The sequence below is a fragment of the Pseudopodoces humilis genome, chromosome 26 (assembly GCF_049639895.1).
Source record: "Pseudopodoces humilis isolate 2021_Gansu_Grassland_sample_001 chromosome 26, ASM4963989v1, whole genome shotgun sequence".
NCBI classification, from domain to species: domain Eukaryota; kingdom Metazoa; phylum Chordata; class Aves; order Passeriformes; family Paridae; genus Pseudopodoces; species Pseudopodoces humilis.
In genome coordinates, this window is record NC_142225.1 from 3,249,494 (window position 1) to 3,266,537 (window position 17,044).

At 53.3% G+C, this 17,044-nt stretch overlaps 2 protein-coding genes across 7 annotated transcripts in view; one reads left to right on the plus strand and one right to left on the minus strand.

Annotated features, from left to right (window-relative positions):
- The window catches only part of ANKS1A (ankyrin repeat and sterile alpha motif domain containing 1A), a 76,845-nt gene extending 62,496 nt beyond the window's left edge, over nt 1-14,349 (minus strand). For all 5 annotated transcript variants that reach the window (XM_088067232.1, XM_014258146.2, XM_014258145.2 and 2 more), the window contains exon 1: nt 14,119-14,349. In XM_088067232.1, coding sequence (XP_087923358.1) covers nt 14,119-14,321 — 203 coding nt within the window. In that variant the 5' untranslated portion in view covers nt 14,322-14,349. The remainder of the gene's footprint in view (nt 1-14,118) is intronic.
- A 703-nt stretch (nt 14,350-15,052) lies between these two features.
- On the plus strand, nt 15,053-17,019 carry TAF11 (TATA-box binding protein associated factor 11). 2 transcript variants are annotated; one of them, XM_005529371.3, is made up of 5 exons: nt 15,053-15,251; nt 15,323-15,462; nt 15,631-15,718; nt 15,930-16,026; nt 16,633-17,019. In XM_005529371.3, exons 1-5 carry the CDS (start codon nt 15,057-15,059, stop codon nt 16,761-16,763), a joined length of 651 nt encoding a protein of 216 aa, XP_005529428.1. In that variant the 5' UTR covers nt 15,053-15,056; the 3' UTR covers nt 16,764-17,019. The 2 variants fall into 2 exon arrangements, with proteins under 2 accessions (XP_005529428.1, XP_087923293.1); XM_088067167.1 differs by having other exon boundaries at nt 15,053-15,197.
- Nucleotides 17,020-17,044: the final 25 nt, after the last annotated feature.

Genomic DNA, 17,044 nt, shown 5'->3' on the forward strand with positions numbered 1-17,044 from the left:
GCAAGGAGCTATAGCAGGGCCAAGCCTAGAGAACAACGTTGGGTTTTCAGCTCAAATGACGAACCTTTGGGGCTGGCTTCTAGTCTCACTAACACGGGTTAAGGAAGCACCAGGAGAGCTCAGGGTGCCCATAGAGGCCATTGGACCCCCTGTATTTACACACCCAACACCAAAGACAAAACGCACAATCAAACACCAGCAAACAAACACGAGTGGCTTGGCCTAAAGGCACCAGGAAGTTTAAAGCAGCTGAGCCCCAGATAAAGTTTGTGTACTTCACTTAAAACCTTAGAGATGAAGTGTCAGGAGGACAAGTGAGGGTTGGAGTTGGATTCCCTCGAGTCCATTGCCCAGAGGCCACCACAGCAGGTCACTCACATATCCCAGCTATCCATGTCCATACAACCGCTGGATTCCTGCAACCAAACACGGCCCTCACTTGGTATTTCCTGCTTACACAGGGAACACAAACAACCCAAAGGCTTTGGGCAAGGCCTCAGGGTTAGGAAGCTGCTTATGTTTTTCTCAAGTGTGAGGAAGGCACTGCTGCAGCCACCTCATCATCAGGCAGGGTTTGGCATGGTGGGACTCCCAACAGAACAGGGACAGTGCTTCTTACATACCCCAACCCCAGAAACTACAACAGCTTTTATAAACAAGTGGCTGATGCAAGGCTGGAGAAGATTAGAGTATTGCTTGGGCAAGGGACTCTTAGCCCCTTTTGGCAAGTTTTGAGAAAGCCCAAGGGAAACAGCTGTCAGACTCGGCTATCAGAGTGGCTGCAGAGGAAGCCAAAGCCATGAGCTTCTGCACTCCTCAACTTCTTGGCCCAGATTTTAATTTGCAATAAGAAAAGTGGTAGATTTTCCTCGAAGTCAAAGGGTCATGAGCTCAAGTACAAGATGCCAGAATGCACAGGCAAAAAGCAGGGACCATAATAAAGGCAGGACACACAGAAGTGACCCAGCTGACATTGCACAAGACCACAGCCAGAACAAGAGCTGCCAAGCCTGGGCTCTGTAATCAGACCCACTTCCAGCAGAGCCACTGAACGGATCCCAGTGAAAATCATCAGGTTCAGTCCACTTTGACTGACACACTGCAGCAGTCAGAGCCACACCTGGCCCTCTGCACAGAGCCAGACCTCAAGCTCCCACTTCACCAGCTCATTCTGAGTGAAGCAACAGCTCTCAACAGCAATTGCCAACAGCTCCAGCTTCATTGCCCAACACCTGCAGACAGTTCAGTCAGTCTAAGGTCAACAGGATTTGTGCAGCAGCAAATCCTCTGATGGCCAAATGATCCCTTCTCCCATGGAAAGGAGCAGAGCCTTTTGTTCCTCAGATGCAGCAGGTGACCAGGAGCAGGAAACCTGCATGGGTTTGCAATGTGACAGCAGCCTGTGAAGGATCAGCTCAGGAACTGAGAGGCAGAAAGTGAGCTCATCTGCTTCCCTCAGAAGCAGCCTACCATCTCACACTCCTCATTTCCAGGGGAGACTGCTTTGGGTTGGCACAGACCCATGACAACCACACATTTAACCACACATGTGGGCTTGCAGACCACACTAGAAAGGAGCCAGACAGGGTTGGCATCACTAATAGAAATGTGTCCATCCAAGCTAAAATCCCCCATTAGGAAGAGGCCAGCCCTAGCCTTATGGATGGCTCCTGGCAGTGAAAATGCATTTATTTAAACTTAATGTATGGTGGGAGGTGGCAGTGGGACAGAAAGGCTGGGTCAGGCAGGCAGCACATGCTACCATCAGAGAATCCCTCCAAGCAGGGGCAAATAAAGAGCTGCAGGACAGGAAAAATATAGGTCTGGCTTGAGTGCATATGCTGCTCTTTATTCTTAAAAGCATTACAGGCACTCTGCAACCCACTCCCATTAAGGAGCATTCCCAGCTGATGACAGGCCATGGAGCACGAGCAACCCCACAACACAGGCTCCAAAACTGGCTCTGACCTCAGGGCCAGAGCCAAACAAGCTTTGCTGGGAGAAGTGCAAAAAGGGTCAGTCACTGAGTCAGAGAAAGCCAAGCAGTGTCTTTGGGAGGAGTCCTGGAGCTCTGGGGTCTGATGTGTGCAGCAGCAGGAGCATCTCACTGTCCACACCTGAGCCAAAGGCAGCATGATGAGAGGGGAAGAGCAGGGAAAATGGGAGTGCAGGCACCCAGCATGGAGATGGAAGAGTTTGACATGAGGTCTGGGCTCTTTCAAGGCAGGAAAGTGACCCCTAAAAGAGGACAGAGATTTAACATTTGCCAAATGCTGACAAACCTCTTACTGAGGTTTACTAAACACTGATTTTGTGGCCCATTCTCTTCTTTTGCATCTGACTAGATGGGGTTTTGAAGATTAGGAACAAAAGGGACCAAAACATTCCTGCAGAAATTCTGTGAATTGAGCAGCATTATCAATGTCATAAACCAATATCCCGGAACTGCGAACAGGAACCAGAGCACTGCTCAGGTAAACATTCCCCACTCTCCATTTGCAGCTCAGCTCTCCTCCCACAGCACTGGAGAAAATGCACTAAGTGGAAGAAAATACAATATTTAAAAAATAAATAAGATGCAGGGAAAATTAGCAAGACACATGTAGATGGTGCAGGCTGCTGGGTTCCACTGAAACACAATTCCTTAGAAAGGTGCCAGACTTTTCCATTGGCCTTCCCTTCATTGAGCACTTTCAGAGAAATATAAGGAAATCCTGGGAAGCCACAAATTCCTGATCAAAACCACCAAGCAGATGATGCTGCAGCACTGAGCTGGCTACAGCTGGCAACCTCGCACGAGGCTTTCCCTCCCCCTTCTCCTTTGTGAGATGATTTAACAAGCTGCAGAATCTCACGGGACATGTCAGTCAGCCAACAGCAATGGAGCATCGTGTCTGGAGTCCAACATGTCCATCTGTGCTGTTCCCTTCTGACAGGCACAAAGCTCTGAGCTTGGAGTAAAAATGTCATCAAAAGGAACTTGGGCAGAAAGAATTGTGGTAGAACACATGCCCTCCCCTGCCTGCCAGTGCCCTTGCACGGAATGGATGTGTCAATTAAGTGTTTTGGGATGGCAGAAAACGTGCCACCTTGTGCTCACTGTCAGACAACATCAACAGGATCAGAACACCTCAAAGTTAATGTTTGTTTCCAGCACTCACAGAGATCTGATCCAATACACATCTTAGTGGGAATTTGGGATTTCTAACACCTTGCACTTAGAGAAGGGTATGGGGATGGTGTTGCTTTATTTAAACACAGACACCCTCCTCCTGGTGAAGTCTCAGACCTCTCTACAGAGGGACAATAAATCACTCCACATTCTCCCCATCTTAGCACTAAAAGACTTCTCAGGGTCTGCCAGCTCAGCCCAGCCAGCCATGCTCCAATGCTCCTCTGGGCCACCATGGCTTCTTCCTGGGCACTGGCACTGGCCAGCTTTGTGCCATATCATGTCCTCCTCAGCCTGGCTGTTGCCCACCCCTTCCCAAATCCTGCTCACACCCCTCTCAGCTTGGCTGCTGCTCAGCTCTTCCCAAATCCTGCTCACACCCCTCTCAGCCTGGCTGCTGCTCAGCTCTTCCCAAATCCTGCTCACATCCCCCTCAGCTTGGCTGCTGCTCAACTCTTCCCAAATCCTGCTCACACCCCTCTCAGCCTGGCTGCTGCTCAGCTCTTCCCAAATCCTGCTCACATCCCCCTCAGCTTGGCTGCTGCTCAACTCTTCCCAAATCCTGCTCACACCCCTCTCAGCCTGGCTGCTGCCCAGCCATAACGCCTGGAACACTGAACTGCGACGTGTCTGACCTGGGGCGGATGAAAAGCAGGTAAATAGGCCAAGTCAAGCAGAGACAGAGATTCAGGGACCAAATTACCCCTTCCCTACAGCAATTAAAAAAGAAAATGCAATTATTTTCTACCAACAACTGCACACAGAGTGCACTTTTGCCTTAGGGAGACCAAAACCAGTGAGACAGAGATTCGCACGACATTGCCCTTCCCCTGTGACATTGCCCAGATCAGCGACACAAGGACTCTGAATTGGTGCTGGCACTGCAGTGCTCAATTCTGTGCACATGGGGAAACCCAGGACGTTGGGAGGGACCCCTGGGCTGCAGCCCAGGATATCAGGACAGGCAAGAGAAACACGGTGCTGGAGTGAAAAGGAAATGAGTTGCTCTGATACCAAACAGCAGAATGACAGGATGAGAAGCAAGGCCCTCGAGGAAGGGGACACTGGAGTGGAGAATTGAGAGCTGCAACAAAGCTTCCACTGAAACTTTTGGAGCACACTTTACCCTTGAACACAGCAGCCCAGCCACTCACCCACATGGCTCCATTTAAGCCTGTATCAATCCCAGCTCCAGCTTAAGCAGGAGTCCCTGAGGGCTAAAGAAAGACACAGCGAGGAGAGATTAACTGGCAACAGTGGGGACACAAACAAGGCACTGACATACCACTGACTCCAGAAACATTCCTTCTTGATGAGCTTTTTAATTGGGTGCCCAAAGAGCAAGTGACAGGGAAAGGAGAGAGCAAAGACTGGGAGGAGGAGGGCAAACAGAGAAATGACCCCGTAGTGGCTCAGATGGGAACACAAGGGACACACCTGAGCAGCCACAGAGCTCTGTGACTTGCAACTCCACCAGGAAGGCTATAAAGCAGAGAAAGAACTGACTTGGACAACAGTTCCTAAGGAAAAGCAGGATGGAAATCAGAAAGGACATCCTTTTTCTCCAGAAGTATCCTTGAAATCCAGTCTGTTAGAGAGCAGGAACGGGAGTGAACGGCCAAGGCAGGAAATTATTCCCGAATCCTGAGATAGCTACTAGAAGTTGTCATTACTTGTGTGCACTATCTGAACAGATAAGGTTAGAGCTGAAAAACACAGTGCTGAGAGCTGAGGGCATGAGCCAGGCAGTCAAACAGAGGGATGGAGCATGATAGTCCTGCCCTGCTCCAAGAGCCCCGGGGAAGGGCAGGGACTACTCCCCAAGGGCCACCAGAGGCAGATGCACCCACCCCTGATGCTGAAAACTGAACCAATAATGGAACAGGCAGCAAAGAGAGATGTTCTCACATATTTCATAGTGGATCTGCAGCTTCCATTCCTGGTTTCACCCAAATGCCAGCTCTGATTCTGCCTACAATGACAGCCTCAAACAGCTTTTTTCCTCACAAAAAAAAAAAAAAAAAAAGTCATTCTTTGGGGAACATTTACAACATAAGATGTTCCAAATCCCTTGAAACATTTCTTCCTGCTTCTCTGCAAGAATAACAGACCCGGCTCTGAGCCTTTTCTCTGTTCAATACAGCTCTCCCAGCCGGAAGCTGCTTTAAGCAGCAGAGCCTTTCCCAGCCTGACATTTTTAATGTACAGAAGGAATGTACATATGCCAGTCAGACTCCTAAATATATGCAGGATAAAACTCCCCATTACTTCAAACTATTTCAGAGTTACTGTGACTGTCCCAGCAAATAATTATATCTCAGCTGTAACAACCCACACCCATATAACACAACCAGGATACTCTGAGCTTTTAAACCAATTCTCTTTAGTCTTTATTTTCAGGGAAAAGGAATGTCAAGGTCACATCCTGTTTCACTCCTTCTGTGAAATAATTTCTGTTGAGATTAGAGGAAATATTTTCAAAATGCCAAATCCAGCATGAATTCCACACATCCTCCAAGTTCCATTTTCAGCTGTTCTGACCCAGAGCAGATGAGCCACAGGAGCAAAGACACAGCTTCACAGCCTGCACTAGGCTGAAAGGAGCTGTGAAGGGGCACAGGGGCAATGCAGTAGCTGAAAATCATGCAAAGGTGGTTGCTAACAACACTCCAGGACATCCACAAGTTATCCATGGGGATCATGGGATGAATTGAGGTCAAACATCTCTCACAGGGCAGTCAACTCTACCAGAGTCCCCACTGTGCAGTGAGAAACTGTGGCTTAAGAAATCACTGGAAAGAAGCACTAGGAAAAAGCCAACACAAGTCCACAGGACTTGTCTCTTATTTAAATCATCTGATGGATTTCACTGTCCTTGTAACAGAGCCAAGATCACAATGCAAAGCTTTGAAGTCTGCAGAGCTTACGGCTTTATCCTAATCCTGCTCCTGATTCCTAAAAAAAATTGTGCTGATTCCTGAAACTGAGAGCAGTGAGGAAGAGCCTGTAGAGCTCACCTGGGTCCCTGCATGGGGGTCCTTCAAACCTCAGCAGGCACCCAGCCTCTGGAATGGGATTCTGTTCTAAAATGAGGCACTTTGTAATGCCAAACTTGAGCAGATTTCTCAGTGCCTTAATTAGGATGAGGCAAAAGTCAATTCACCTAATTTCCAACCCACTGTAATATTAGATTTGAAAGACCACCTATGACATCTTCAGCCTTGCTTGCCTCAGGAGTCTGCACAACAGCAGGCAATGGGATTAGATAAAAATCTAATGAGATAATGTATTTACATAATATTTATGACACTCACTCTCAGACAGGGTTTCGTCCTCGTGTCCTCAGTTCATGGCACTACAGACACTTCCTTTGAATTGGAAAAAACTTGAGGTTTATTTTTAAATCTAATTTCCCTTTAAAATAAACCATGTATTTAAATAACAAGGGAGGAGTGTGAATGTACCTGGGCATACCAAACCTAAACACCAACTCCAGCTCACTTTTCCTTCAGCTGAATAATTCAGGCTCCTGCAGAGTGTCCAGTAAAGCCATGTACAACACTCCTCCTCCTATAATTCCCTCAGCATCCTGCCATGTCAGATGTATACCCCGATTTTCACCTGAAACCCTCAACAGCAACACGACAGCAAGCCAAGCATGCACCTAAACACACAGTCCCAGCACTTTACATCCTGCAGCCTCCCAAGCATTTAAACAGCCACCTTAACATCCTGCGTGTGCCAGAGCCAGCTAAAATACTTAGCTTAGGAAAAAGTAAAAACCACACAAAACTACACACTGCTGAGGCAGAAATAGTTCCAAACTCAAGTCCCTTATCCAGTAGTCTGGAGGCCCAACTGGATTTTCTTCCAGGATACAAACACCTGCAGGAATCCCTGCCAAGCATTCATCACCACGTTCAGTTAAAGGGCAATCGAAAAAGTTTAACTCAAATCTGATCCATCCAAATTTCTCAAAGCTGAGTATTTCTCATTGAGTTATGGCACCAGGACAAAGTAATTTTGGACTGAGGTCTAGAAACGTTCATGTGACGTGATGGATACCCTGGTACCATGTGGCATTAATGTCCTGCCTGACCCAGGGCAGGGCATTTCCCCACCCATGAGGGTGCAGGAGCACGACCTTTTGGAAGTAGGACATAAAGAGCTCTGAGGTTACCCAGGTTTTGTAAAGAAGAGGGCACATTCACACAGTCCAGCTCAAATTTCATTCCAAAGGCAGCTCACACCTTCCTGCCCTGTCTTTATGTGAGCCTTTGCCCCCTCCCCAGCCCCCAGGCTCTCTGCTGCAGACAGCCAGCCAGGTGCACCGACATTTCCAGCTCTGTTTTCCTCCCTCCTGCAGACAGCAGCTGCGTTCACTTTGCCAGTCGGTTGCTATAGAAACAAATCAATCCTCAATAGTTTTATTTTTACCAGTTTCTGTGAAATAGGATTTATCTCATTTCCATGACTAAGCTGTACTCTGGAGCGAGCTCTTTGGGACAGTGACAGTGCCAGCTCAGCATCGGGCTGCAGTGACAAGAGCAAACTGCCATCACCCATGTTCAGAGGCACCTTCTAAGGATGGTTCACCTTGAAAGTATTCCACAGCCAGAGCACCACAGCACTCCACAGCTCCATCCGAGGAGCGGAACAGAGCAGGGGTGGATGGCACAGCCTGGAAAGGTGATGGGCTCACATGGAGTGGAGGTGTCAGCACATATTCTGTACTGAGAGCCAGCCTGGCAGTCCCTCGGGCACTGCCACTGGAGGGGCTCAGCCTCCAGGAACTGCCTGTCCTTTCTCCCAGGGCAGCTGAGAGGGGCTTTCCTTCTGGTCTGGCATGACATGGATGCATATCCTCCATTCTGTATTACTGGCAGTCTGTGTCACACCTTTCACCTATGTCTTTTCTATCCTGTTTGTTTGTCCCTCACTGACCTCACAAAATGAGACCTCACAAAAATCCAGCTGGATGAATGCTGTTTCTTGGCTTGGCTGCTCCCAGTACACCAAATACTGTTCAAATCATTCATCTCCAGAAAGTTCTGCTCCCTGCCAAAGGGTGGAGGGGACCTGTGACAGCGAATGGAGCAGCAACACGCATTGCTGGGGCACAACCGGCTGCACGCAGGAGAAGAAGGCAACAGGAGACACTGTTCCTCCTGCCTTTCCCTCCTGCTGGATCCAGGAACTGCAGCCTCAGGAGAAAGGAGTTTGTTAGACCTGCCAGCTGCAGTGTTTCCCCTGGCACAGCCAAACCTCGAGAAGAGGAGCTGGGGATGGCTGAGCCCCTCATTCCAGCCAGGCCAAGCTGGAATCTTTACACTGCACTGTAAAGTGCACAGACCCAGTGTCAAACACCCAGCATCCAGCTGAGCTCTGCATCACTCCTGCTTTCAGAACACAGAGTGCTCTGGCTGTGCTCAGATCTGCAGTGGTATTTCTTCAGTTTTGGGACCAATGACATGAGTGGAGGCCACGAGGCTGTGGAAACATCAGGATCTCATTACCCCGGATTGGGTGACAGGCATATCTGTGCTTTGTTCCCAACAGCTCAATGGCAGGATAAGAACTTGGGGTACACAAATCAAAAAGTCATCAGGGAATCTCACAAACATCCCCTCAGGGCACTCAAGTTTCAGAAACACCGGAGAACAAACAACCCAGGCTTCCTACAGCTGATCAGGATCCTCCAGCCAGCACTGGAGCTGGGCCAGGGCATGGCATAGGAAGTAAGTAAATGCATACAGTGGATGTGTTTTGCTGCTCCTTCCATGAGAGGAAAGAGCCCAAATCTTAGGTGAGCCCTGCAAACACTCCCAGGAAGGTGTGTAAGCTGGCAACTGCAAAAACACCTGGGAGCCTTGTGCCTGGGCTCTGCTCCAGCCCCCAGCCCCTGCCATGGTGGGACACTGTGATTGTTCACAACCTGCACCACCAGAAGTAGCTGCGTTGGTTCCAACATCCTCAGCATCCTCAACACAATGAAGCCCACCTGATGTTCCTCACCTGAGACCAGGACCCCCATGACACTCCTCACACCACATCTTAGCTTACAGCAACTCCCTGATGGAGCATTTGAGGTAACCTGCATGAGCATATGGATATTTCCAAAAGTCTCTTGGCACTTCAGAACACTCTCAAAGCAAGGCAAAAACTGAGCTTGTGTTCTCACCCTCTGGCTGACACAAGTTCAATGACACATTGACATTCCCAAGACAGCGAGTCCCAGAGCACCAGAGGACGCAGCATGTGGGTAAAGACTGATGGGAAGCCACTACCTGGAAGATTGTTCAGCCCCACCCCCAACACCCACCTGTGCAGAACCTTCCACTTCCAATCCCCCTCTCTGCCAACCAAACCCTGGAAACCCAAGGTTGCCACAGCCCATTGGGAAGGGAGTGAGACAGGGCTCTCTCAAGGGGGTTTCACAGGAAAGAACCCACTCACCCATCAATTCCCTCATGTCCAAGAAAGCCCCAGGTGCTGTGAAACCACAAGTCCTGCTTTGCCCACTGGCTTGGGCGAGTGGAGCAGGGCAGGGCTAATGCCACTGCTCCGAGGTCCCTGAGTGAGCAGAGCCCGGTGCTCCTGACCCAGTCCTGAACACGGAACTACGCTGACCACAGCACACAAACAAAAACTTTCCAAAACTGCGTCACAAGATCACACAGAGACAAAACACTGCAGAGTCACAGCCAGCAACTGCAGCCTTTGAATTCTTAAGGGAAGTACTTAGGAAACAATTCCCAGCCCAGCGCTGGTGCACACCTGTGCCTGTGGCACAAGCACCTTCAGCAATCCCTGTGCTCAGGTGTGTAATTAAAGAGGGACCTGTCCCACCTTGCCGTGTGCACGGGAGGGTGTGGAGAGAAGAAGGTTTAAAGTGGGTGAGATGATTAATCACAGCAGCAGGACCACGGGAAGACCCAACGTTGCCCTGTTCGTGGTAATGCAGCAGGGGCAGCTCCCTTGGGATGGGGAAGAGAGGGAAGAAACTTGTTTGCACAACCCTGGAAGCTGGACCTTGGAGCCTTCCCTGCTGCTCCTGCAGGACTTGGGGCTTACCCACAAGGAGGGACAGACGCCCCACAACAGCCCAACCCTGACCTCAGACAGGGCAATCCCCCCCTTTCCTGGCACCCTGAGTGTCCCTTCCCCCGGGAATAACAGCAGACAGGCACAGTCGGAGCCTCTCCCCCAGGAGCACACATGGCACTGCCAGATCCCTGCTGTAAACCATCAGCCACACCAGAACAAATACCAAACCCCACTGTTTTAAAAAAGAACTAATTTTTCTGACTCCTAACCACACTTGGTCTGTTGGAAGCCACCTCAAGTGTTCTGCCATCCCACCACGTCATTCTCTAAACCAACCAGACCCCTTACCAGCAGCAAATGCTGAAAATGGGCTGGAACAAGAGTTGTGGCTTCTGTGGAGCAGCACTCGACCCTTCCCACAACAGATGTGCACCCAAACTCCTCATTCCCAGCAGAAGCATCGCCTTGATACATTCCCTGGGAACTGCATATCCCATCTGGGGCTCAGAAGCAGCCTCAATTTCCCCCTCTGGCAACACAGATCCAGACTTTTTCACAGCAATAGATGAAAATAAAAAGCCACTTCTGCAGATTTGGCTTTAACACAACCCATCCCTCATTGCTCCTGGCAAAACCTTCTGAATGCACCCTGATAGCTCAGCCACAGATTGTTCCGTTGTTTCCCGCCTTTAACTTCACAGTGAACCACCAAAAAAAATACAATAAATCAAATTCTGCAGCCTCAATGCAGAAGTGGCTCATAACCCCAAGAAACCTCAAGGATTCACAGACCATTTCTGATTTCTGGACTTGCTGTTACTCATAAGCTGCACAAGCACAGAGTGGGTTTTCTCTCTGGCTGCTCCCTGCTTCTCACATGGTGCTTCTGCCTGTGCCATGATCCATGGCTGGAACCAGAGAAGCCGAGATCCGCTCCTGACTCCTGAGCCAGGCCTCCAGCAGCTCCCCAGGCCCTGGCAGATCCAAGGGGATGCATGGATGCCGGCAGGGAGCTGAGCCTCCCAAACCCTGGCAGCCATCACCTCTTTCTGAGCCCACCATCTGCTCTGGCAAATCCACACTCCCATTTTCCCCCTCCTGGATCCTTCTCATTCCACCAGCCCACTGTCAGCACTCCCAATTCCCATCAGCTTCCCACTGGGATTTATTTTCCTGCCCAATGCCCTGAGTGTTACAGCCTGGCACATTCACCCATCGAGAGAGGCTTAAGTTGTCTTTCAAGTTCCTCCTCCTGTGGCTTATCCCACTCTATCCCATGCTGTTTCCTGCTCACCTGCAGCCATAGGTAATTGGAATCTGTGCTGCCTCCACACCCAGAGGGCCCTGCTCAGCCTGGGCAGGAGCAACACCGTGACAAAGTTCACATTTAACTGATAACAGACTGATGGCAGTTCAGGTTACCTGATAAAACACCACATTCCAACGAATTTACTGCCAGAGGCATCTTTACCACTTCATGAAGTAGCACTTGCTCTCTTTGGAAGAGAAATGGCCCAAAACAATGAGTGCCAGCTCAGAGCAGGTGCCAGCTCAGGACGTACCAGGTGTAATGTGGGAATTCCAGGGAATGCCTGGTTTGTACTCCATCCAAAATTTTATCTTTGAGACACTTGAAATGCAGAACTGACAGAAAAAGCTGTCACAAAAAAGGCACCTCAGGAGCGAAGAGCTTTGGGAACAGGTTATCCAAACAGCGGGACTTAAAAAAGAAATAAAATAGGAACCTGAAATCGGGTAGAGAAAAGAACAAAGGTGCCGGCCCAGCAGAGCATTTATGATCCTATTCTGGGAATGAGCTCTGGGGGTGGAGAGCAGTTCAGCAGTTCCTGTGTCAGGAGAGATCCTTACAGACACAAGGAGCCTCAGCAGGACTAGGGATCAGCCTGAGCAGGGCCAGGGACTGCCTGAGGAAGGGAAAATATGTAGCATGCAGACCTGACTGAGGACAGGATTCTCCCCATAAACAAGGAGGGCAAACTCCTACATTAGAAAATTCCCATGTTCTAACATTGGAAAAGGTGAGGTTTTCTCCACCCTAACATTCATCCGTCTGGTACCTACAGCCTGTCCGAGCCTGTCTCCTGCACCCTCTGGCCTCTCCTTGCAGGGGCACCCAGCAGCTGCTTCTCATCAAAACCTCAACACAAGCTCCTCACCTGGAGGAGTCTTGTAACACAGACTCCAAAACGTAGTCAGTAGGTGGGAAACAGTCACAAAGCCCCTAAATGGCAGCAGGTGGCACACAGGACACATTGCCATGCCCCACAAAGTGCAGCCAGATCAGTGTCACTGGCACAAATCCCAGCTGTACAGGGAGAAACACGTTCAGGGGCTGGGACTTGGGCAGGGGAAGGGGGTAGTTCCAGTATCAGCAGCAGGTACATCCAAGAGCCATGGTACTGAACACAAAATATGAGTGACAGCTGTGACAGTCACTGTCCTTCACACACGTCTGTGCACATGTTCACATGTGAGAAACACAGCAACAGGTCAGAGTCAAAAGGACAGTGTGGCTCACTCTGGCACCATGGGACCACTCCAGGACCATGGCACCATGGGCACTGTCCCAGGGAAAGGCAGGGAAAAGACACCATCGTGCTCAGGTGCTGTCAGGCAGTGGCAGATCTGCTTTAGGTGTTCAACTGCACCTACCCTCTGCACTGATCTGAGCCCCCTGTGGGCACATCCATCCCACTCAAACAAGGGCTCAAACTGTTTAATATATCAAAAGAGAAGAACAAAGCTCGACCCAAGGGTAGATTTACGTTTCAGAAAGGGAAATGTGTGCTCCAGGGCAGGGTGTCTGTGGGCCTCTGCCACCAGCACAACCTGCAGGTATCCAGTTGGATTACACGAAAGGAAAAACGGATCAAATTCGGCCAAAAGGGGCAAGACACATCCCTCTGAACAGTCAGGCTGCGTGTCAACTGTGTTACTTGGCACTGGACACAAATCTCCTGCACACCTCCCAGTACAAACCAATTGCTTATGGATCTGGAGCGTTCCCGGCAGAGGCCAAAGAGGCCCAAAGCTGCAGCTCCAGAAGCGCAGCAGTGAGAGATGATGCCAAAAAATGGGGAAGAGAAAAAAAACAAAAGTCCAAGAGCTTCAACCAGCAAATTCCACAGGCGACCCCAGATCCGGCAGTGTCACCGCCAGCCGTGACAATGCCAGCGCAGGGCACGGACACCCGGCTGCACACCTGCCCTGGAAAGTCACCCCGCAGCTCTCCCACCGCTGGAAGCTGCCCGGGCCATGGAGCCCTCCCAACACAGCACAGCGTCCCCGTGCCGCCAGTCTGCAGCATCCGCACGGCAGCGGTTTGATGCTGGACAGGGGAACAGGCAGCACCCAGCCCTGGCGGTGCCGCCTCCAGACAGCCAGAAAGTCTCTCCCCTCCCCTCTCTTCTCCTCTCCCAGCCCACCGGCCCCTAGCTGCGAGCACAGCAGCCCGAGGAGTTCCGCCGCAGCTCCCTCCGGCACGGCCCCCTCGCATCTCTGCTTCCCCAAACTCTCAGGGGTGCCCAGGTCACACGCCCCTCACAGCCCGCTGCAATGTCTCATTCCACCCCCTCGGCCCTCGATTCCTACCCGGGGAGCCTCCAGCTCCGGCCCACGCCCCCGGCGCACAGACCCCGGCGTCCCCCGCAGCTCTGCAGCCCCAGGAACCCCCGGCATCCCTTTGTCCCGCAGCCCTCTCGCTGCGCTCCAAGAGTACATCCAACCCCTACAGCTGCCTCCCAGCCTCGCTCCCCTGCAGCCCGCAGCCCCACGCACGCCCTCTTCCCGTCCCACAGCCCCACAACCAACTCCCGGTCCGCGCAGAGACCCCACCTCATCTCAGATCCCTCGGTCCCCGCCCCCGGGGCCGCGCTCACCTGAGCAAGCTGGACAGCGGGTGCCCCACACCGACGCTCCCGCCGCTCCCGCCACCGCCTCCCCCCGCGGAGCCGCCGCCGCCACTGCCGCCACCACCGGAGCCGCCGAAGCCGGAGCTGAGGCGTTTCCCCGAGAGCAGCTTCTCCACGGCCGGGAGGTTCCCGGTGCGCGCGGCCTCCAGCAGCTCCTGCTCCTTCCCCATGGCCGGCGCGGCCCGGGCGCCCGCGCGACTTCCGGGGCAGGGCCGCGGCGGGGCGGGGCCGTAACCTGATGGGCGGGGACGAGGCGAGGCCTATGTGGTGGATGGTGAAATGGGCGTGGCCTCGTGCAGGCCCCGCCCCCACCGCTGCCCGAGGTCCTTCAGCCGCGCTCGTTTTGGGCGGGTCTGGGAAGGTTTCCCCTGCGGGGCCCGGGCAGCGGGGCCGCTCTAACCCCGTGTCCCGGCAGGGTCCGGATGTGGAGAGGGTGGCTCAGAGCGGAGCCGGCCGGTCCGAGAGCGCAGGGCCCGGGGATGAGCCCAGCAGAGGCCCCCCTCCACAGTCCCGCTGCCATGGCGACAAGCCCCGCCCCGCGCATCCCCTCGCGGCGCCCGTAGCTGTGCGTCATCACGGGGCGCCGTTGGCGAGCCGTTGGCATGGCGACATGCTCCGCCCAAATCGCGGCGCCCGTGGAGTACGTCATTAGGATGCGCTGCCGAGTCGCTATTGCCATGGCAATCGGCACCGACACCACCTCCCACCCCCGGCGCGGCGCTCGCAGTCCTTTGTCTTCAGGAGGTGCCGTCGCATCTCCGTTGCCATGACTACAGACTCCACGGGCCCCCAGCGTCGCTGGGAAGTGTGCGTCATCACGAGGCGCCACGCGTTACCGTTCCCGTGGCAATAGGCTCCGCCCGCTCCCGTAGTATTTCGTCATCAACACGCGCCGCGGCGCGGCTATGGCGGACCCGGCCCGGGATGTGCTCGGTGCCGCTACTGTCCCGGAGCCGCCGCCCGCAGGCTCATCCCCGCCCGCCGCCGGCGATGGGGTGGTGGCCGCGGGAGAAGCGGCAGTCGCAGAGGGAGCGAGAGAAGGCGAGGTGGGGGAGGCTGGCGGTGGCAGCGAGCTCAAGGCGGAGGTGGCGGACGGGGAGGTGAGGCGGGAGCGGGAGCGGGGCCGGGCCGGGCCGCGGGGCCGCAGAGCGAGCGCTGTTCTCTCGCCCAGGTGAGGAGCGCGGAGGGGGAGGCGGCGGACGCGGAGGACCCGGGGCTGCAGGCGTGTGCGGCCAGGAAGGTGAAGCTGGAGCTGAAGGAGCGGAAGGAGAAGAAGCAAAAAGTAGACGAGGATGAGATCCAGAAAATGCAGTAAGTGCCGGCGTGGCGGTGCCTGGGAGCTCGGGAATCGCGAGCCCGATCCCGAGCTCACCGCTCCCGATGCCTCGTCCCAGATTCCCCCTCCCACAGCGCTCCCCTCTCCTCCCGGCCCTGGGAGGGCCTTCCCGCGGCTCTAAATGATCGCCGTCTCCCCCGCAGGATCCTGGTCTCCTCCTTTTCCGAGGAGCAGCTGAACCGCTACGAGATGTATCGTCGCTCTGCCTTCCCCAAGGCCGCCATCAAGCGGGTACGAGGGAGGCAGCAAGAGCCGAGCGGGGCGGGCTGGGCTCAGCCCATTGTTCCGGGACAGCTGATCCCGATGGATTCCAGCTCAAATCCCCGCACCAAGAGCTGGTGCTGCAGCTCAGGCTGGGCCCCGAGCACCCCTGAGGGGCTGGGCGGGGCTGAGAGGTCACAGTGGGTGGGTCTCTGACTGTCCTCTCCTGTCCCTGTCCTAGCTCATCCAGTCCATCACCGGCACCTCCGTGTCCCAGAATGTCGTCATTGCCATGTCGGGCATCTCCAAGGTGTTTGTTGGGGAGGTGGTGGAGGAAGGTGAGTGGCACCTGCTGAGTGACAAGCGAAGGACCCGGGGTACATTCCCTGCTTGGAGCAGGACGTGGAACAGGACCAGGTTTTCCATGGTTCTCCCTTCCAGCAGCAGCCCCTCTGATCCCACCAGTGTTGCTGCTTCTCAGGCAGAGAACCTGGGGTGGCAGCTCTGTCCCTCAGCCCCAGAGCAACTGCATAATGAGGATCTTGCTAATGCTGCAGGGACAGAGGAGTTCCTTAAGCCTCTAAACCTGCCCCAGTCTTTCTTCATGGGATGAGCTCGGAGCAGTTTGGTACAGGGGCTGGGAGCTGAACCCGTGTTGTATCCACAGCCCACCCAGCCCCCAGGGCTCCAGAGCAGAGGCTCTGAGCTCATTCATCCCCTGGATCCAGCATCTCCACAGTGCCTGAGTGGTTTAGAAGCTTTTTGTCCTGGTTGCTGCCCTAGGACTCCTGTCAGGGAGGAGCTGGTGCAGCAGGTTCATTCCTGGCTCTGAGCTGCAAACCCCAAACACAAATATTACCTGTTTCAAACTGCACTGAAGCAGCAGCAGGGGTTGGGCAGAGCTCAGCTGGCCCCTGCCATGACCTCTCTCTCCCTTTGTCCAGCTCTGGATGTGTGTGAGAAGTGGGGGGAGCTGCCCCCCCTGCAGCCCAAGCACATGAGGGAGGCTGTCCGGAGGCTCAAGGCACGGGGGCAAATCCCCAACTCCAAGTACAAAAAGATCATCTTCCACTGACAAAGGTTGAAATGAGCTTTCTGTAGGAGGTTCCCAGATGGACTCTTCCATAAGGCCCCTTTGGGGTGGCCTGTGTGACCTCAAGGATGTTCCTGATGTCCACACTGGGCAGAGCCTGGATGCACTCTTCACCTGGACTTGAGGTCTCAACACAGCAGGGAGAGGAACATCCAGGGGCTGTAAAGCATTTCCTGCTCTGTGCCCAGATGTGTGGCTTTTTTTGTACATTAAACTTATTCTTGTGTTTGTAACCTGACTGGGATCTGCTTGTTGTGTGACCC

Excerpts from the sequence above, each read along its gene's own strand:
- TAF11 (XM_005529371.3), top strand. The coding sequence starts at position 15,057 with ATGGCGGACCCGGCCCGGGATGTGCTCGGTGCCGCTACTGTCCCGGAG. Across the intron at positions 15,463-15,630 it reads GATGAGATCCAGAAAATGCA|GATCCTGGTCTCCTCCTTTT; the intron begins GTAAGTGCCGGC and ends TCTCCCCCGCAG. Across the intron at positions 16,027-16,632 it reads TGGGGAGGTGGTGGAGGAAG|CTCTGGATGTGTGTGAGAAG; the intron begins GTGAGTGGCACC and ends CCCTTTGTCCAG.